Below are 22,893 nucleotides of genomic sequence, written 5' to 3'. Positions count from 1 at the left end.
GACATGTGAATGGAGCTATCATAAACCACCCTATCCATGGTAAGCCAGTCCAGTACACCACTCAGCCAACATCTGGAGAGAAAGAGGAACAAAAAGTTCTCTCTGTCTGTCTGCTATCTATCTTCTATCTATCTATCTATCTATCTATCTATCTATCTATCTATCTATCATCTATCTATCTATCTATCTATCTATCAATCATCTATGTATCTAATCGTTGATGGATTTGTTAGTGGCAAGATTAGTTTTTTTCTGAATGCTTCTATTTACTTAGTGAAATTAAAAAAATCCAAGTCATCAGTTAGGAGGAAAAGGAATATGGAAGGTGTAGGGATTTAAGAAGAGAAGAGGAAGATATGAAATACTCATCTCATATGAGAGAAAGCTAATCAACAGAGGATTATAGAAGGATTCAACTTATGAGTTGATGATATATATGTAAACATAAATATACATATTTATGTTGGGAGAAGGTGGAAGGTAAAGTGGTCTAGAATTGACCATGAAAAGCATGATGCCAAAATAAACCATTAGTTTATATGTTAATTAAATAAATGTTTATTACATTCCCAGTAAGCTCCAAGATATGTTTAGGTACTAAGAACACATTAGTAAATAAACCTTGAGGTCCAGTGGTAGGTGGCATTTGTGTCAGTACTCAAGACAAATATAACTTTTACTATTTTATATTGATGAATTAATATATGATATGTGTGCAAAACTTTATAGTACATTTTATGTATGCACCTCAAAGACAGGATCTACATGCTTGATATTCATTAGGAGATATAAATTTTGGGGGAAGGATTAAGAGGAGGGAGGTAGAGGCTCTATTAAAAAAGGGGTTCAGTCTTCTCAAGGGATATCATTTTATTTTTTTAATTTTTAAATGTCTTTTATTTATTTTTGAGAGAGAGAGAGACAGAGCATGAGCAGGGGATGATTAGAGAGAGAGACACACACAGAATCCGAAGACAGGTTCTAGGCTCTGAGCTAGCTGTCAGCACAGAGCGCGACATGGGGCTCAATCCACGGACCGTGAGATCATGACCTGAGCTGAAATTAACCTGAGCCGAAGTCGGACGCTTAACTGACAGAGCCACCCAGGTGACCCATCAAGGGATATCAGTTTAAGCAAGAAGATGAAAGAATTTATTGAAGATTTTGAGGATGTAGAAAATTTAGCTGATAACAGATATTAAATTGTAAAGCATACAGTGGAAGGGAGATCAGAGGTAAATGAGAGATCAAGTTTGATTAGTAGATATATGGATAATATCTATAATACAATAGCAGGTTTCTTGTGGTGATCCTAATAAACAGGCTGTTAGTCTAATGGAATTAATCCCAATAGTTCCTAAAGGAACAGTCAGTAATCAATTCCAATTTGGGGATTGGGTCCTTAGGTAGATTATAGCGGTAAGATTATGAATATAAACAATAAGAGACATGATGATTCAGATAATAGTTAATTTATTTTTGGAGATATTGTTGAATGTCTCAAGTCTAAGAATTTTAGCCTGCTTAGAAATGAGTAAGAGGAAATGAGAACAAAGAATAAAAATGACCACATATATAATTAACATGTGCTTGTTAATGTTATTTGTGTAAGAAATTTACAATTCATAATGAATATCAAGCATCCAGGCAGACAGACATATAATTTATTATAATCTTGCATATACCTATGAAACATTAATTCATATGTGTAAAATAATAAAGTTAAATTTATTCTGGAGATGCTGACATTAACATTCTCTAAAACGTAAATTTAATTTGTCAAATGAGAGCTATAGAATAGCTATAGGAATAGACAACAAAATAAGTTATACATCATCATCTCTAAAATTGGAAGCATGAGACGCTTTTACAAATTGGTCAGTAATATGGGCAAAGATAATCAACAAAAAAGTGTCAAATGCTCACTTTTTTACAGTAGTTAGGGCCTTCATATAACGATCTGTTTGTGTTTCTAGGCTAAAATGCTGCACCATTTAAAATGCATAGTGAGGTAACTACCATGAATGTCCAATAGTAACCTTAATTTTTTGAAGGTTCATTTATTTTTGAGAGAGAGAGAGAGAGAGCAAGTAGGGGAGGGGAAGAGAGAGAGGGCGACACATAATCTGAAGTAGAGTCCAGGCTCTGAGCTGTAGGTATAGAGCCTGATGCGGGGCTCAAACTTAATAAGTGCGGGATCATGACCTAAGCTGAAGTTGGCGCTTAACTGACTGAGGCACCCAGGTGACCCTACAAAAGTAACTTTAAGTCTTAGATTTATGAGTATAAATTTTACTGGGATATGTATTTAGAGAATAATACATAAAGTAACTCTATCTAACTCATTCTACTCTATAAAGCTTAATTTTTAAGTGTGTGCATTACTTAGCAGTCAGCACAGAGACCGACGCAGGGCTCGAACCCACGAACCGCGAGATCATGACCTAAGCGAAAGTCGGACGCTTAACCGACTAAGCCACCCAGGCGCCCCGCTGAGTAGCATTTTAGATTGCTTCTTGCTAATTTATATTATTCTAAAATTCACCATAATCTTCCTCACTCAAAATAAAAACAAACTGACAAAATAACCTCAACCCAAACTGAAATAGAACCATCACAGAAATGTTCATTCTTTGAGGGAAAATTGCTTTAAACTGTCTTAAATGGGCAGTTTATGTATAATGGACACCTACAGGCTACTAATAAAACCCAAATGCAAATGAAAAAAATCATTTTTAAAAAGATAAGAAGATTCAGCACCATTTTAAATGGTCACCTCATTGGTGAATATTACTCCTAAGGCTATAGTTGTTTCTAGTAAAAACAGAAGTAGGACACAATCACAAAACCTCAGAAAGCCAATCACTCAGTTTTAGTCATTGTGCATCTCTAGAGCCAACTAGAGAGCTTGTTTAATAATTTATAAGGTGCAGATAATCAGTGACACTTTCTGTAATGCAACCTCCACTGGGACTACTGTGGCTTTGTTCGTCCAATTTATGCTATGTCCCCAGTTTCAGGGATATTACTTGGCACATAGTTGGTAAATATTGAATAAATGAGTAAATAATTTCTAAGTAAGAATGCAATTTTTAGTAATTCTGTGGTGACATATAGTAAATGATTTAAAAAGTTGTGGGCCAGAGGCGCCTGGGTGGCTCTGTCAGTTAAACGTCCGACTTCAGCGCAGGTCATGATCTCACGGTTCGTGAATTCAAGCCCTACATCAGGCTCTATGCTGACAGCTAGCCTGAAGTCTGTCTTTGGATTCTGTGTCTCCCTCTCTTTCTGACCCTTCCCTACTCATGCTGTCTCTCTCTCAAAAATAAATAAAACATTAAATTAAAAAAAAATAGTTATGGGCCAAATGAAAAGGGATGATTTTCTACACAGTTAAATACTCCTAGAGGTATTGCTTCCTTTGAAAACCATTCTAGGCTGTGAGGTGATCAAAGGCCATACTAGGGGATAATCATTCCATGTTCTTTGACTGAAGATGGTCTGGTCTATATTCTATGCAGGACACAGACTAAATTATTTAAAATTTGTATGATAATTGTATTCCCTAGTGTTTTAAGAAAACAAATTCACCATTATTAAATACGCAGTATTTCCCATCTAATAGTATGGTTTTATATAAGAAAATAGATTAATTCCACCTAAATTTTTATTGCTTTGCTATTTTTATATCATCCTGTTTAGTTTTTTCATTTTGATTTGATGCAGTTGGACATTCAATTCATTTCAATAACAACTGAATCAAATTTTAGAGTTTACTTTAAATGAAAACAATTTCAGTAATTCCAAAACAATGTTTCAGGGACATGATAATACTTAGTTTTTGCTGTCTCAAATAAATGGTTTTCTAAAAAGTTGGTTCTGTAAACATTGATAAAGCATAAGTAAATATCATTTTGATTGGATATTTAAAATATTTAAGATAGTCAATTATTTATGTAACTCGAAGTAATTTTTGAGCTAAATATTTATTTTCACTTCATTAATACATACATATACACAATCAAGCCCTAAGTATTAAAATACATTTGATTTTATTTTTTACCTCAACTATGATTATATATCACTTTATTTTAATATATATTAATGAAGAAATGCACTACACCTTTTTAGTCATTAGCACTGAGGAAGACTAAGACTCATTTCTTGACCAGATCTTTTTTGGTAGGATGAAAAAGGGGTGTTGCACTTTTTTAATATATTAAATTATTTGTGTTGATTCAGAGTAATAGAATATCATATTTTAGCATACACTCTTATTGGGATATCCTTAGTTTTACCTACATTCATCCAAATTATTCTAATACACAGTTTAGCTGATTTGTAAGATAAAAGAGTGCACCTTATTTATCACAAGTTAAGCATAAATTATAGAACCCATTTATATAAAACAGTATTTATTTTATAAGGGTATACGGTCAAATTTAAAAATCTTAATGACTTCTACCTCTTTTTTTTTTTTTTAATCAATCCAGATACAGTTATGTGAAAGTACATTCGCATCAAGTTTATCGAAGTGAACTCTGTTACTTGATGCATTCTTTTTTTTTTAATTTTTAATGTTTTTTATTTATTTGTAGGAGAGAGAGACAGCGTGAGCAGGGGAGGGTCAGAGAGACAGGGAGTCACAGAGTCTGAAACAGGCTCCAGGCTCTGAGCCGGCAGTCAGCACAGAGCCCGACACGGGGCTCAAACCGACGAACCGCGAGATCATGACCTAAGCGAAAGTCGGATGCTTAACCGACTAAGCCACCCAGGCACCCCACTTTATGCATTCTTCACATGTACACACAAAGCCCATATTAATTGTGACAGCTTCATGATTTTTTAATCATTCTATAATTTGCTAAATGAAATTTGAACTTTAGTTTTAACATATTTTTCTTCATAAAATAAGTATTTCTTCAATAATGTTTATTAATTATGAAATGTTTTGGGGCAAAGAAAATAGTGAAAAATAGGTGCTACTTTATTTTTTTCATATTTTATGCTTATCTATACATTTATGTTCAATAATACTTGGATATAATTTAAAGCCTATATTTCAAGGGGAAACAGTTCATTTAACTATAAACAAAAATTTAAGAACTTATAATAATTGATTATCCATGGAACAGGATAATAAATTGATCACAAGAGGTCAATTTATGTTACCATTTCTTTTAGTGTAACATAATTATGTTTCAAGGATTGCTTTAGCAGTCTATTAATATATACCTTGGGTGCCTTTTCAAGTAATAGATGGCAAACTGGTATGTCTTTATAATACCAGACAGTTATTAATGTACCAATAATCCATACCCTGACTCTTAACACTTCTTACATTATGTTTTAAAAATATTAATATTGTACAATATGTCCTTCATCTCTAATATATCCAAATTTGCAAGTGAATCATAAAGAGCATGAAATATATTAATGGAATATTGTACATTATAATACTAAACACCATTTTAACTCCATTTTTTATGATTTATTTGGAGCTACCTTTTTACCAATTTTATAAAAAATTAAATTTTTCCTATTTTAGAGTCTATATTGGTGCATTATTTGTCCAAAAGAAATTAATAGTACATATTATTAAAAGATTACTCACTATAAGAGAACCTTAATATTTTACATTTCTTTTTTCTTAATTTTTGATGTTCCCTTCTTCCATAGCCTTCTGTTTCTCTCATCTCATCCAGACCAGGGGTTATGATTGAAAATGAATTATTAAATCAAGAAGGAAGCAGTGCTAGTGGGCAGGAAGGAACATTCAAGTCTCTTCAATTGAAATCACCTGGTAGATGAAAAATGCAAAGGCATTCCTCATTCTACAGCCTTTTCTGGAATACCTGTTGATGAATCTGATTGGAAAGCATTTTATAAAGTGCACATTAGTAGTCCAGCAAAGAGAATGAATCTTTTGATTTTCAGGTGTCCCAAAATTTAACACGGTGATTTGTTTTCTCTTTCTCTTACAACAAAAAATACCTCAGCCAATTCCTGTTGGCTTGATTTGCCAAATATATCCAGAATACAAAAATTCTTATTATCCTCACTATTTCCATTATGGTGCAAACCTTTATGGTCTTTGGCCTAGATTGTTGAAATACCTTCCTTTGTGGTCTTCCTGCCTTATCTTTGTTCAGTGTCCCTCCCCTACAACACTCCAATCTCAACATGGGGCTTGATTCCATAACCCTGACATCATGACCTGAGCCAAAATCAAGAATTGAACATGTTTATTTTATTTTATTTGACTTACTTTTTGCCTCTCAATAGAATGCCATATACATGAAGATAGTTTCTGTCTGTATTGTTCACTGCTATAGCTTGGTGACTAGAACAATGCATATAATGGAGTGCTCAATGCATATTTTTCTCAAAATAAATTTTGAAAAAAACAACCTGTAAGGTCAACTACATGAAAGGTAATATTTGTATTCTATCAGATAGACTGAAATCAGCAAAACCAGTACCTGCCAGTAAACATAGTCAATGCTACTATAAAATTGATATTCTCAGTATTTTTTATTGTTTAAATGAGATCATTATTATTGAATCAGTCTTCCACAAATGGAGACACTAGTTATGATAGTTGAATATTTTTCTATAATTTTACTATGTTTATAGGCATCAACTTCCATGCAAACTAATTATTTGACTTACAGGTATTGCTATTGGCAAACAGGATTGTATAGGCTCCAACAGTATTACAACACAATTAAAGATGGAAAATAAAAGGGGCAAGGGGAGAAAAAGTAGAAGGAGTTGAACAGACATTTATTACCAATATTGAATTTCTATTACTACCCCATCCAAATCATACTGAGAACAGTGCAAGTCTTGTCTTAGTTGCCTTACTACTATGTCATGAGGTGAAAATATATCACTGGAGAAATATTCATGGAGTACCTAATATTAGACTGAGCAGGCTAAAGTGCTATAACAAATAGACTGGAAATATAACATCTCTAACAAAATAGAAGTTTATTTTCTTAATGTTAAAGAGTCCAGAGTATGTTGCAGGCCAACTGGAGGTAGAGAATGGGGGTTGTTTACTTCAAGCAGAATGATGACTGCTCTGTCATTTTCAATAACTGACTTTGAAGATTACACTTGTCCTTGTCATTGATATTGTGTCTTAACACAAGGGGAAAACAACATAGAAATGGCACACATCACTTCAACTAATACTCTGTTATAGAGAACTTAGTAACATAACCACACTTAACTGAAAGGAGGCTGAGAAAAAAAATTAGATAGTCAGCCAGGCACCCAACTAATAATATGGATGAAGGAGAGAGTGGTTTCTGGTTAATCCTTCCGGCTTCTAGTAATCTCTGCCACAGTGTGGTCTTTTGCCCACCCAATATCTGTACCATCTTTCCTTCCACATGTTCTCACTGACCTCCCACCCTGCTCACCAAAGACAACACAAAGTTGTTGTACATTTACTGCATGTACCTCACAATGCATGATTTCTGCATGATGCACAGTTTGCTCCACTGGGGTCAGAAGCATCTCGTGTTCTGGTGACCAATCAAATAAAAGACAAGTATTCTGCCTTTACCATCATCACAAACAATGTGCAATGGTGAAGGAAGGACAGAATAACTGTAATAGAAATTCCAATACAGAAAGTAGAAAAAGGGGGAACACACAAGAATCACTTGTCTCAATTATAATAGAATCCTGGGAAGGTATCATGAGGAACTTTGCCTTTACCTGGACAGGTATCATGAGGAAAGTTCTTTGATTGAATCATGTCTCTTTCCTAAGAGGAGCTCCTGTGCCAATGGTTCTTTGTGGCCTTTGATTTTGTTCACAGAAGGTTATATTTCTTGTCCATTACCCTCTATGACCACATCTAAAGTGGGTGCAGTGGTCTGTGCCTTCACCATGCTCTGTAACACACTAGAAGTGAACTTCCTTTTGATGTAAGTTTGGGGCCTTGAGGACTGTTTTATAGTTTGAAGAGTCAGGGTTTATTAAGAATAGGCTCATGGTTTCTTGTCAAAAAAATTCTCTCAAAAACTCCCAAGGTTTCCAACATATTTGCTTCCAGTCAATGTAATGTAGCAGTAATCACAAATTACTTTTCTAAACATAGTTCCTAAACCTGCTTTATTTTTCTTACTCAACTTAATCTTGAGGGCATCTGAAAGAACGCTTCTGTATATAAGGGCAATAGATTTATATCTCGCTGTTTGGGGTCCAGACACTGCTGAGTTTTATAAGTACCTCTGTGTCCTTTTGTCCTTGTTTTAAATCACTCAATTCTTGCCAGTGTAATATCTTGTTATAGCAGTGGGGACAGCTATACTCAATAACATTTTGGTGCTTTCCAATCCCATCCCTTTAAGCTAGACACTAAGCAGGTACATGGTCTGCCTTCTGAATATCAGAGTGAAAGTCTGGAAGATCCACTGAGCCAAATACCCAGCTACCATGGAAGAAAAACAAAAGTCACCTGGAATACCCTATACGATATTATAAACATCAGATGCAATGCATATTCTCTGATTGTTTTAAAATTACTTGTAATCTCATTGAAGACAGTAATGCAGTATTAAAATTTTCTGATGTCTATAACACAGCCTAGTAGTTTAGTTATTTTATGAATATTTATTGATAATATTATATTGATAATATATAGGTAATTAATAAGATTGTTATATTGATAATTTTGATAATATATTGATAATAATATTGAATATGTATATGCATTAAAGAAGCACAAGTTATTTTTATAGCTGACTGATATCTTTTTTATTTTCCTATCTATCCCATTTTAGTCACTTTAAAGATTCATGTAGGATAAGACTCGTGTGTGTGTGTGTGTGTGGTGTGTGTGTGTGTAAGTGTGCACATGTGCTTTAAGATTGATTTTTAATACATTTATTTGAAATTTATTTGAAAATTCAGGTAGAAATCAACACTCAGTAATTGAAACATATATACATTTCTACTTTATATAAATGATCATTCCAAAGATCACTGAAATACCTTTTTCATAGAAATAAGTATTACTTCTATTATTCATAGAAACTTTGTAGAGTGTCGACACATTCAGACTAAGAGTGCCACAGATACTGTTCAGAGATTCTTATTAGCACTTAATAAATGTGGCTCTTGATCTGGGACTTTTTTAACGTTAATTATGATTCCCAGTTATTCAATTTTCTGATAAGGAGCTAATTAGATGTTTTTGGCAAGTAATGTCCAAATGAGGAGCAGTTGCAAGGCTAGGAACCTGACATCAACTAAAGGATGTTAAGCTCAAAGATAAAATCAAACTGCAAAAGAGAAGAATATATTTTAAACTCTTCCTTCTCTGGTAAACAATAGAGCCTATAAATATAATTTTTATTAAAAACTATATGGCATCAGGATAAGCACATATGTGCTGTGCTGGATCATCAGAGTATATGATCCAGTACAGCACAACTTCTGCCACCAACATCTTACCAAGGCAAATAACTTTTCCCTTTAAATCACTAAGCCAGTGCCAATAACCTATGACATTTTAAAGCAAGATATTGGTTTTAGACATATCCACAAAATATTGATCCATGAGAAAGTTTAAATTACAACCTAGTGTTTTGATTGTGATTCAAAGATCTATCAATAGCCACTACAGAAATAATCTATTTTTCCATTATTTGCCATTATGTTCCCACTGCTTCAAAATTGGTATATAATTTTTGTCTTTGATGATACAAATAAGCTCTTGATATTGATGGGAGGTTTGAAATATAAAAAAAATTGGCATCAATTTGGAGCAATTTTGATATGTCATATCAATATCTACTAGGCATTACTGGAAGACAGTATTTGGATATAAGGATCATGGAGAAATGTCATCAAATCAGAATGTTTGAAGTCATTCTAAGTAGAGCTGATTCTACTGGGAATCAGATTTTTAACAATAGTTTTTAAAAACACTCTGAATGATTAATTCATGGAGGTTAAAGAATATCCTACTAAAGAATGAATGGGTAAACCAGGAGATTAAAGAAGAAGTTAAAAAATATATGGAAGCCAATGAAAATGAAAACACAACAGTCCAAACCCTTTGAGATGCAGCAGAGGCAGTCCTAGGATGAAAATACATTGCAATTCAGGACCATCTCAAGAACCGAGAAAGGTCCCACTTATACAACCTAACTTTACACCTAAAAGAGCTAGAAACTCAGCTGGAAAGAAAGACAAAAGCCAGTAGAAGAAAATAAATAATAAAGATTAGAGCAGACATAAACAATATAGAATTCCCAGACACAGTAGAACAGATCAATGAATCTAAGAGTGGTTTTTTGAAAGAATAAAGTCTAGCCAGACTTTTCAAAAAGAAAAGAGATAGAACCTAAATAGATAAAATCATGAAGGAAAGAGGAGATATTACAAACAACACCAATGAGAAGTACAAACAATTATTAGAGAATACTATGAACACTTATATGCCAAAAGCTAGGCAATCTGGAAGAAATGGACAAATTCCTAGACACTCACACAATACCAAACTCAAATGGGAAGAAATAGAAAATTTGAATAGACCCATAACCAGCAAAGAAAGTGAATCAGTTATCTAAAATCTCCCAACAATAGTCCTGGGCCACATTGCTTCCCAGGGGAATTCTACCAGACATTTAAAGGAGAGATAATACCTATTCTTCTCAAAATGTTCCAAAACATAGAAATGGAAGGAAAGCTTCCAAACTCATTCCATGAAGCCAGCATTACCTTGATTTCAAATCAAAGACCCCACTAACAAGGAGAAATACAGGTCAATATCCCTGATGAATATAGATGCAAAAATTCTCAACAAGATCCTAGCAAATCTAATTCAACAGTACATTAAAAGAATTATTCAACATGATCAAGTGGGATTCATTCCTGGGCTTCAGGGCTGGTTCAATCTTTGCAAATCAATCAACATGATACATCACTTTAATAGAAGAAAGGATAAGAACCATATGTTCCTATCAATAGATGCAGAAAAAGCACTTGACAAAATACAGCAGTCTTTCTTAATAAAAACCCTCAAGAAAGTCAGGATAGAAGGAACATAACTTAACATCACAAAAACCATAGAAGAAAGGCCCGCAGCTTATATCCTCAATGGGGAAAAACTGGGAGCTTTTACCTCTGAGATCAGGAACACCACTGGGATGTCCACTATAACCACTGTTGTTTAATATAATGTTGGAAGTCCTAGCCTCACCAGTCACAACAAAATGAAATAAAAGGCATCCAAATTGGCAAAGAAGAAGTCAAACTTTCACTCTTTGCATATGACATTATACTCTACATGGAAAACCCAACAGATTCCACCAAAAATAAACCCCAGAGCTGATAAAGGAATTCAGCAAAGTAGCAGGATATAAAATCAATGTATAAAGATTGGTCTAATTTCTATACACCTATAATGAAGCAATAGAACGATATCAGGGAATCAATCTCATTACAACTGCATCAAAAATTATAAAGTACCTAGAAATAAACCTAACCAATGATATAAAAGATCTATATGCTGAAAACTATAGAAAGCTCATGAAAGAAATTGAAGAAGACACAAAGAAATGGAAAAACATTCCATGCTCAAGAATTGGAGAAATAAATATTGTTAAAATGTCGATACTACCCAAAGCAATCTAGACATTCATGTAATCCCAATCAAAATAGCACAAGTATTCTTCACAGAGCTAGAACAAATAATCCTAAAACTTGTATGGAAGTACAAAAGGCCCTTACCTATGTAAGGTAATATTGAAAAAGAAAACCAAGACTGGAGGCATCACAATCCCAGACTTTAGCCTCTACTACAAAGCTGTAATCATCAAGACAGTATGGTATTGAAACAAAAACAGACACATCAACCAATGGAACAGAATAGAGAACCCAGAAACGGACCCACAAATATATGGCCATCCGATCTTCGACAAAGCAGGATAGAGTATCCAATGGAAAATAGTTTCTCTAGCAAATGGTGCTGGGAGAACTGTACAGCAATATGCAGAAGAATGAAGCTGGACCACTTTTTTACACTGTACACAAAAATAAATTAAAAATGGATGAAAGACCTAAGTGTGAGACAGGAAGCCATGAAAATTATACAGAAGAAAACAAGCAGCAACCTCTTTGACCTCTCCACAGCAACTTCTTACTTGACATGTCTCCAAAAGGCTAGGGAAATAAAAGCAAACATGAGCTATTGGGACCTCATCAAGATAAAAACCTTCTGCAAGGAAACAATCACAAACTAAAAGGCAACTGACAGAAAGGGAGAAGATATTTTCAAATGACATATCTGATAAAGGGAATCTATTCCTGAAGCCAAGACTACACTGTATGTTAGGTGACTTGAAAATAAATTAAACAAACAAACAAACAAACAAACAAATAAATAAATAAATGCGAGGTTCAGGTTAAAAGTAAATTAATAAAAAATAAAAACACTGAATGATTAAAACATTAGAAAATTATAATTTAGAATATACCAGAATCTTCTATTAAAATTCTCATTTAAGCCATAGGTGATAAAGATTGAAATTAGACTAGTGCTAAAATTTCAGTTACAGAAAATGAATAAGTCTTCCAGATCTACTGTATAACATAGTACCTATAATTAACAACACTGTACTGAATATTTAAAATTGTACTAAGAGGCTAGGTTTTATATTAAGAGCTTTTACTACTACTACTACTACTACTACTAACAATAACAAAAACAATAATAAAAGAAGCCAGGAAAAAGCTTTTGGAGGTAATGAATATGTTTAAGTCATGTATTGATGATTGTGTATACTTCTTCATGGGTGTATACTTATCTCCAGACTCATCAAGTTGTATACATTAAATATGTATAGCTTTTTCTATGTCATTCACAGCTCAATTAAATATTTTTTGATTCCAGTATAGTATTATATAAATATTTATTAATTCTTGTTGTATAATATAGAAACATAATAAAATTAAGAATTACATATGATTATTCCAGATAAGCAAATGGTGCTGATTTGAGAATTAAATCATATCTTAAATTGTCACTATTTTATATAGAAACAGATCTAAATTGTATTAGTAGGAGTCATGTTTTCTCATGTAGAGTATGCCAAACATTATTTAGCTGAATCTTTATAACTCAGGTGGGTTATGTTATTTATTCATTAATGTCTGTATCTGTCAAGTCAGGAGACAAAACTTATACTTATTTTAACAATAAGAATTTAATATATGGGATTGTTAACTGTATATAAAGTTGTTAACGGGGCAACTAAACAGGGAAAAAGAGCAGTGTTCCTCAGCTCAGAAAAGGGCCATGGTGAGCTGGGAACCCAGACCTCTGAGAAGGGGGTGTCTGTTTGCTGGAGCTAAGGTTTTTGATGACAGCATCATACAGTGGTTTCTTCAAGCACTGGAAAGAACTGCCAACTGGATTTAGCTGCTGTGATAAGAACAAAGTGCTGTTGCTGAGGTGAAGTGCTCCTAGGGGGATGCTGACTGGAACTTTAGTCCAGAAGAAACCCATAGGAAGGAGACAGGGAGAAGAAAGTTCCCCTTTCCCGCCTCAGCCTTGCAGTATCCTCCAAGCACCTCTTTTGCCAAACCCTAACAGAGAATCTACTAGCAAAGCAAAAGCGTAATCTGCAATGTTCCGGGTACAAAAAAACAAATATAGATGAGTGAGTTTGGTGCTGAGAGAAAACAGTATAGTAACTGTTTATAGTAACTGACCTTAGGGGACAGTCAACATATGCATAGGAAGGAGCATATTCTTTCAATAAATCCTCCCAGAAAACCTATTGACTTTTTGCAAGCACCTTACTTGCCTTATCTTCTAAATATGTTACCTGTAATTCAAGAAAGAATGGAGAGAGTGTGTTCAAGATACCTGTTTTACTCATAACCTCAAATTGATAGTGTCTACCTCTGCAGTGAGTTAATTTTTCTTTTACAAAATAAAGTACAATTGCTCAGTGACAATTACTTATGAAAATTTCTAGGAGTATTATCACTTATATTTAGAATCTGGGCACTGTTTCAATAATTAAAGTGATCAGAAGCCTGACTGATAATTTATAATCCCTTAGCTAGCTGAAGCAGTCATGATATTTGATAATAGCTCTTTGTATCCTATGTTTACACCTAATAGGATATAATAATCATTAAATGCAGGGATGATAGGTATTTGACACCATACATATAATAGATTTGTCTATCTCTATCTTGAATTAAGATAAAAATATAAAACTTCTATATCCATACAGTATTGTATAGGACTTTTTATATGCAAATCACAGTTTTTGCAATTTGTGAATTGACAAGAAGCGTTTAATTTGGGAAAATATTATGTCAAAATTAAGCATAAAGCAAGTAATTATGTCTGTCTTATTCATGTCTATTAAATTGCTGGTTTGATAATAAAGCAATTCTGTGAAGAAAGAACTAAAATTCTAATGCTTTAAAAATAAGTATTTGTTTCTCTTCTGCTTAAAACAAATGGCTTTCTAATGAAACAATTTTAATCCTATTACGTAGGCTTAATCTTTATACTTACATTTATAAAAGATTATATCCACATTGATTAACAGAGTTAGAAATGGAGATCACAGAGATTATTTAAGTAGCTTTCTGTAATTTTACCAAATAAGTTTTAAAATAAAGAAAAATGTTTCCTGGTGGTAGTATTGAGAGAAAAGCATTATTCATGTATATTTACCAATGTAGAGGGTTAATAATGTTTAAAATACTTCTTACCTATTAACATCCCAGATTTTACTAGTTGTATCCAGTGAGGAAGAAGCCACAAAATCACCACAGGAGTGCCATGTGCAGGACCATACTGCATGGTTGTGTCCTTCAAAGGTCAAAATGCAATTGCCTTTAGACAGGTCCCATAATTTAACTGTAGTGTCACCACTTGAAGTAGCCAACTTGTTGCCACTATTTGCAAGAAGATAAAGAAGTGATTTGTTAAAAAGTCAACTTATAATTAACTTTTATGAATGGTTATATGCTATGAGTAGTGTGTGTGTATGTGTGTGTGTGTGTGTGTGTGTGTGTGTCTGAGTTATTTCTGCTTTTAATGGCATACTGAATGCTTGAATCTTTTTATCTTGAATCCACACATCCACACAATTTAATACTTACTAGTACTGCTTTGTAATTCAAGCTGATGAGAGAAACTGCTGTTCTATACTCCTTAGATTAATTCTTATATATTCTTCTAGATTAATTCACAAAATCAGGTTTTTTTTGTTTCTGTTTTGTTTTTGTTTGTTTGTTTGTTTTAGTATGTATTCAGTGTATTAGGTTCCAGGCTATGTGTTAGATTCTGTGGATACTGTAACCTCAGAATGATGAGATTTTTAGACATAGGCTAAGATTCAAAAACATAATACAATACAAAACAATAAATCAGCATTGTTTATGTTTGGATTAACTAAATGCTCCAAGAATACAATTTGGCTGCAATAGGAAGTGAATCAGGAATGAATAAATTTTGAGCTAGATCTTGAGAAATGAAAAATTTTGAAATGTTGAGTGGTTAAGGATGAACCACTGGATTTTCCATTTAGGTCATTAGTAGGTGTTTAAAAAAACAGTGATTTTAAAGTGGTGGACACAAATGCTAGTTTAAAAGAGGAGTGGGTATCAATAATATGAGCAGAAATATCTAGAATTTTTTGGTAATATCATTTGCAAGAAAATTTCAATTCCATCATTTTCTTCACATCCATCTGCATTGCATGCTCTTTCAATGTGTTCTCTTAGTAACTTTTCTCTTCCTGAATATAATGAATTGCTTATTTGTACTCTTTTCCTGTGGTATTGATTAAGAACTGTGTTTCTTCTCTGTTTCTACGGCATCAAGCACCACAAGTGACCAATGGAAGTACCCAGCAAATGCTTCCAAAATGAATATATGAATGAATGAATCAATCAATCAATCAATCTGTGCTATAGAAGAATAAGGAAAGGTACTAAGTATTTCCAAGAGAGGAAATGGCAAGATCAAGAGGAGTATTTGTTGATTCGCTTTTATTTTTTTATGCTAAGAGAAATACATTTTTATGTACAGGGGAGAAACAACCACTGGAAAAGGAGTCGAGGAGAGTTTAAAGGTGGTGAAGGAAAGGTAGGTTACAGACTGAAGAACTTCTCATCAAAGTTATCAAAAGATATCTATTTTTTGGATTAGCAGAATTAAAAAAATTACTCTATGAATGGACACTAATAGACAGATATTTAAAACTATCTTTTCCTTGGGTGCCTGGGTGGCTCAGTTGGTTGAGTGTTTGACTTCAGCTCAGGTCATGATCTCTCAGATGGTGAGGTCAGTTCCCACATCAGGTTCTGTGCTGACAGCTCAAAGTCTGGAGCCTTCTTTGGGTTCTGTGTCTCCTCTCTCTGCCCCTCCCCTGCTCACACTCTGTCTCTCTCTCCCTCAAAATAAATACACATTTAAAGAAACACTTAAAACTGTATCTTTCTTTGCAGCTGTTGTTTATTTGTACATAGATTTACCACTCAAAATTTACTTTTTAGTATTAAAGACTAAAAAATACTTTTGTTTAAAAATATCCAAGTAGAGGAACCTGGCTGGCTTAGCCCATAGAACATGCAACTCGTGATCTTGGGGTCGTGAATTCAAGCCTCACGTTGGGCCTAGAGCTTACTTAAAAAGTATCTAAATAAAACTAAAATAAAAAATAATTTAACCATTCTTCTTTCTCAAATCTGTCCTTCTGATGGGCTAGCATGTTATTATGGACATAAGTCTTGCTCTAGGATAAGAATTACTTTGAAGTATCCTGCCTGTGGCTGAAAATTCAGATGTTTTTTATTTTTCTCTCTTGCTTTAAACTATGTGACAAAAGAAACAAAAATCACAGTCGTAATAATTACAACTGGAGTGAAGAAGTTGTAATCACATTTATAAGTGCCATCATCTGATATTTAGTTGCCCAATTTATAAGATTGAGTCCCGTGCTGGGCTCTATGCTCATAGCTCAGAGCCTGGAGCTTGCTTTGGATTCTCTCTCTCTCACTCACTCACTCACTCACTCTGTCTCTCTGTCTCTCTCTCTTTCTCAAAAATAAACATTAATTTTTTTAAAACATGATGCTAAGTCCTGCTCAATATAGCTTAAAATGTTGTTTTGAAAATCACATAAGAGAATTCTTACAACAGCACATTTTCAATTTTGGATAATATTCAAACTTGATATTGTTTTTAAAGATTGTCTTGTGATCTCCAGTTAAGTTTTCGTATGGAATTGCTTACCCATATTTCCATAAATAGTAGAATGGAATTCAATTAATGCCATTATTCCATAGTTTCACCTGTGTCTATCTGCTCAACAGGACTATTTGAATTTGTAAAAGGATTATCAGTCACAACATTCTTACTTACTATAGAATATGTATGCATTATTTTATGTAGCATAATGACACATAACCAAATTATGTTACAATATTTTCTCATAGCTTTTATAGATAAAAGATAAAAATTTTGGTTTCACTGAGCTCATAAAATAATTATATCAGAAAAGCTCCAAATTTAGAATTAGGATTACCTGGAAAACATTAAGATACATCTGATTTACACTTAATGTGCCCAGTTTGTGAGAGTCCCCCAAACTTTAAGTAAAAGTTGAAACAAAAAGGGCTGAGAATGCTCTCATCTAAGTTATTCTAAACTTAGATACAGAGATGCTGGTTGCATTTGGCTGGTGAGTGAGGCCAGTGTGACAGAGTAAAGCAAATGCCAGTCCAAAAAAGACAGAGAATGGTCTTTTTTGAAGTAAACAGTGCTGATGTCCAAGTGCTGTTCCCTTTTTCCCAAATGATATACCCTTCTTTTATGTAGAAGTCTAAAATCAACCAAGAATCATAAATAAAGTGAATTCAGAAGACAGTGTTATTTGCAGATATTATAGACTCTAGCAATAGTAAAGAGGCAACATTGAGAATTCAGGAAAGACCAAGCCTTCCCTACCTTGCTGCAAAACCACTGCCCTTACTTGGGTCAGGTGTATTGCTTAGAGCTCCCAGTGCACCTTTGTCACTTGCTTGAGAAACTTCAATTGGATTCTCAGCTTAGTCTTTCAACTTTTACACAGGAATGGCAAGATGCTGGCAAGTGGACTCTCTCGTGCCTGGTATACAGTCTTTTAAGACATACTATTTATCGTGGGCATGCATGAATGATATACGTAACAAGGAAAGAGAGATTTCAATTGCACATAGATCTGTGTTAACAGAATGGAATAGCCTACATAATTCAGGGTTGTGTATATGAACAAATTTATGTATAGCAAGACATCTTGGTACAGAAGACAGAAAAATACAGAATTGTAAAACTACTAGCATGTTGCTACTTCTTTTTATTTTGTTTTATCCTTTGTATTTATGTTATTATTTAGGTTATAGACACAGGATAGAAATTGGTAGGATCGTTAATGAAACTTTATGTGGAGATCATGAATAATGGTTTCATCCTGGAAATAAGACAGAGATGCCCAGGAATGCCTTTACATATTTAAGTATCAATTAAAATATTTAGGATTATTTTATTATTTAATTTTCTTATTGTATCTAACATACTTCTGAGTATTCTCTAGTTGTCATTCTTATGCATGTATGCATGTCTATGATACATTAAAATTGAATATTCTTGACAAACATAACTTGGGTAATTATAATACTTTGATATTTATCCATAGGTACAAAAATATAGTTCTTATCCTTTAAAAAATTATGTCTCTGTGCATACCATACGAGTTTGACTGGAAAAAGTTATTTTCAGAATATTAAAATCTAATCTTTTTTAGCTATCTAAAAGCTTTTACATTTGATACTTTCTTTTTCTTTTTTTTTCTTTTGACCCAATGTTCTAGAAGACACAGGAGATTCATTTATTCATTTCACAGTTAGTCACATGCTTCAGATACTGTACTAGACAACTCAATCCATCATCTCTCTGTGCTTCTCAAACACACCAAGCATGTTCCTCTCAGGGTATCTACCCACCCTTCGTTTGACACTAAGATGCTATCCCCCCTGGATATTCCCATGGCTCTCCATGACTTTAGTTAAAGACCTTTTCTTCAACTTCACCTTATCTTGAAGAGATTCTCTGACAAAACCAGTTAAAATACTGTATAGTCCTAACTTTTTGCCTCTTGCTGTTACTCTTTATAGCACTTATCACCAATCATTAAACTATATATCACTTATTTATTGTCTCTCTCTCCGCCAGTGGAATGTAGCATCTATGAAAGCTGGTACGGTTTTCAAATTCATTCCTTTATCTCTAATGCCTCACTTCATACTTAGTACATAGGGAATCTCAATAAATAACTCTAGAATCAATAAATTAACACAAAAAACACAATTATGAATATGACAAATTCCCTAAAGTCCTATTCTGATGGATAATTTCCAAGGACTTACAAAGAAAAATTAAGCAAATGGATCCTGCATCCCATTTTATTACTGGATTTCTCATTTGGATATTTATTTTTTAAAAGTAACTTTGTTGCATGACATACTACATTATTTCCTTCTGAATTCTGCCTGAGTTACTATATATACATAATTTCAGATTGTGTTGGAGTATATTACTATACAGACTCAGGAAAATAGTATGTCTCCCATTTACCTCATATCTTTTTTAGATAAATACAGGACATAAATTCAGTGAATAAATAATTAGCTAACATAAAGTAAGTTGCAGAAATAATATATCTTCTACCCCTAGTGAAAAGTCTAATTCATTGAGTATTTGAATTACCACAATAGGGCATTTAATAAAGTCATGTATGTATCACAAGTTCCAAGTATTAGGTCCAAATCATACCAGTGGCCTCCTAACTGCTCTGTTCTTGTCCATCTACAATCTTTTTTCAATACAGAAATCAACAGGATCCCATTTGTGCTCCTCTTCTATATAAAACTGTGCAATGGTTTCTCATTTCCCAGAGTAAAAGCTAAAATCCTAACAATAAAATAAGTCTCTCCATGACCCACCCACCACCCACATAGTTACCACTTTGATCTTTCCTTCTACTACTCTTCCTCTATCTCCTCCTGCTTCACAAGGCTTTTGCATGTACTGTTCTTTCTTCCAGGAATGTACTTTCCCAGAAAACCAATGACTGGTTCCCTCTGTTTCTTCAGGCCTTTACTGCAAGACACATCAAGGAGGCCTGTCTGAACATCAGTCTCACTTCTGACATTAAACTCCTTTTCTCCTTTTTTTTTTCCTATGGCACTATCACTGTTAATTCACTATATATTTTACTGATTTCTCTTGTATATTATCTACTGTCCCCAGGCCCTCAGTTTTGTGGGCCTCTACTTCACCTAGTTCTTTACTGCTCAGTATATCCAGATAGTGAGTGCTTTTATGTTAGATTCCACACCCTGCCTAAACCTAGTTCTTAGAGAAATATATTATTTACTAACAGCCTCAATCCTACCATCTTGCAGAGTTTAAAATTACCATCTCTCTGGGACTAAAAATATGAAGAACCAGCTATTGCCCCTCTTCTCAAAATGCTCCAAAAGATTCCTCATTTTCATTCAGACCAGGACCCAGGCCTCTTTCTCATAACACCAGAGGCAAAAGCTCACCATTTCCAAACCCTCTGTTTCTGGTCCTGTGTTCACATGGACCATAGGACAGGGAAGCAACTCTTTATTAAGAATGACATTTTTGCCTTGTGCAGCAGGCTTTCTCTACATTCAAACTTGGCCTGCACTTGGCCTGAGTCTGCATACACACTGAAGAAATTTCTACAACCCAAGTTCTTTTCTAGTGCTTGGGTCTCCCCAACCAGTTCTATACTATAATTAATTATTGATTTTTTTAAAAGTCATTAACTATTTAATTCCTCCTGAGTGTCCACTGTTTACAATGATGCAAAAGATATGAAGGATAAGAAGTACATATTACTCAATTTTTTACATTTTTTCTTCAGATTAAATTGAGAGTTAGAAGTTTACATATTTAGAGATTACTGTTTTTACTTTCCCTTTGTCACCATAAAATTGCTTTCCTAAGTTACCTGTGTTGTTTCACTTCCCATACTAAAGAAAACTAAGGCACAACACTATGCAGATATGAATTATTGAAAGGGTGTCCTTGAGACTATTGTTCAACAGATTATATATTACACAAGAATATCAAATACTTTTAATATGGGCCCAGTGGTAAAATGCCATTAAGGTCTTAGTAGCAGTGGTCATAGTGCTACTGCTGAACAGCTGGAGATGATTTCTCTCCTTGACAATGAACATCACATCGCTAACTACATCTACATCACATCTACTTCTTTCTGTTGATTGTTGGAATGCTTAGGTGTGAGGTTGAAGCCCTTCCTTGGGATTAAATAAAAGTAACATGTTTGGATTTTATTAATAATTAAGGCCCATATAGACAAACCTTGATTCAAATAATTTAAAGTAGATTAAACATATTTTATGTATTGACTTTACTCCTGGCTACATGTTATTTTTACTTATTCTCAGTTATCCTTCACCTTTACTATTTCTCAAAAAAATTATTTTTTTGCGTTTGTAGTTCTTCAATTCATTTGGAAAATTAATAAGAATATAACTTAAAACTCTCAAAATGTACCATGTGCTGGGGATATAAAGATGACTGAAATAAAGTCTGACCTTAATTAAGGACCTCATGGTCTAATGGGTGATGCAAGTATATAACAATTATAATACTTTCATAAATATTTAAAAAATTTAATGTTTATTTATTTCTGAGAGAAAGAGACAGAGCATGAGTTGGAGAGGGGCAGAGAAAGAGGGAGACAGACTCCAAAGTAGGCTCCAGGCTCTGAGGTGTCAGCACAGAGTTTCACATGGGGCTCAGACTTGTGATCTGCAAGGTCATGAGCTGAGCTGAAGTAGGATGCTTAACTGACAGAGTTACCCAGCCACCCTTATAAATATTTTAATAAGTGACATACAGAATATAGTGATAGGACAGGGAAAGATATAATACATTTTCTAGGCTTGGATGGTGGTTAAGAGGCTTTAAAAAGTGAACACACCAGAACAAAATCTTTATGTATAAGAAAATGTTCACAATGTGAAAGTAGGAAAGGAAAAAGGATGAGTGTTCAGCATGTGGAGAGTGTGGCATAATCAGAGATTTCTAAGTATTTTGCATTTAAGAAGAAAAGAGTAATAGAAAAATTAATCTAAATAGATAAACAACAGTCAAATAGTAAATAACTTTTCCTGCAGTCCTAAAATATATTCATCTATATACTTTATACAGCTATGAGGAGAGATTAAAGGTTTTAAAAGGAGTTAGAAAAGTAATCAGATGTTAATTTTAGGGTGTTAACACTGGGAATATAACAAAGACTAGAGTTTTTTAAGGAAGAGCAGAAAATACATTTGAGAATTGATAGTGATTTGTATTATAGGCTTGCACTTCATTATTGGATTTAGTTACTTCGAAATCTATGCTTTGTATAATCACAGTCATTCCCAGGTTTTGGTAAATGATTCTCAAGTGAAGTGTCAGTCTCACACCTACAGTTAGCTAAAGAATTTTTCCAAGACTAAGTGGTACTGAGAGGGGGCATGACATTTTTTCAGCAGAAAGCTCTGCTCTAATGATACTGCTTCTTTACTTTGTTTTGATCTCTGATCTAACATAGTACTGGACTGCAGAATTTTCCATTGTACTCATTTCAGACTTTCAGGAGTACATGGTAACCCAAATACGTGGGTGTGACGCTGAGTTCAAGTCTTAGGAGGATTGATTTGACAAAATATTTAAGGTCAACAGAGGCAGGATGCCTATTTCATCACCTGAAGTCAATGTACTGTCTGAAAGGCTTATAATAGATT

General features: G+C 33.8%; 1 protein-coding gene across 1 annotated transcript in view; it reads right to left on the bottom strand.

Annotated features, from left to right (window-relative positions):
• SPAG16 (sperm associated antigen 16) overlaps positions 1-22,893 on the bottom strand; it is a 495,050-nt gene that overhangs the window by 416,201 nt on the left and 55,956 nt on the right. The window contains exon 4 of the mRNA XM_077748565.1: positions 14,764-14,949. Within this exon, the coding sequence (XP_077604691.1) occupies positions 14,764-14,949 (186 nt within the window). The remainder of the gene's footprint in view (positions 1-14,763; positions 14,950-22,893) is intronic.

This window comes from Crocuta crocuta, unplaced genomic scaffold (assembly GCF_008692635.1).
Source record: "Crocuta crocuta isolate KB4526 unplaced genomic scaffold, BGI_CrCroc_1.0 scaffold229, whole genome shotgun sequence".
Lineage (NCBI taxonomy): Eukaryota > Metazoa > Chordata > Mammalia > Carnivora > Hyaenidae > Crocuta > Crocuta crocuta.
This window is presented reverse-complemented; position numbering and strand designations above follow the sequence as displayed.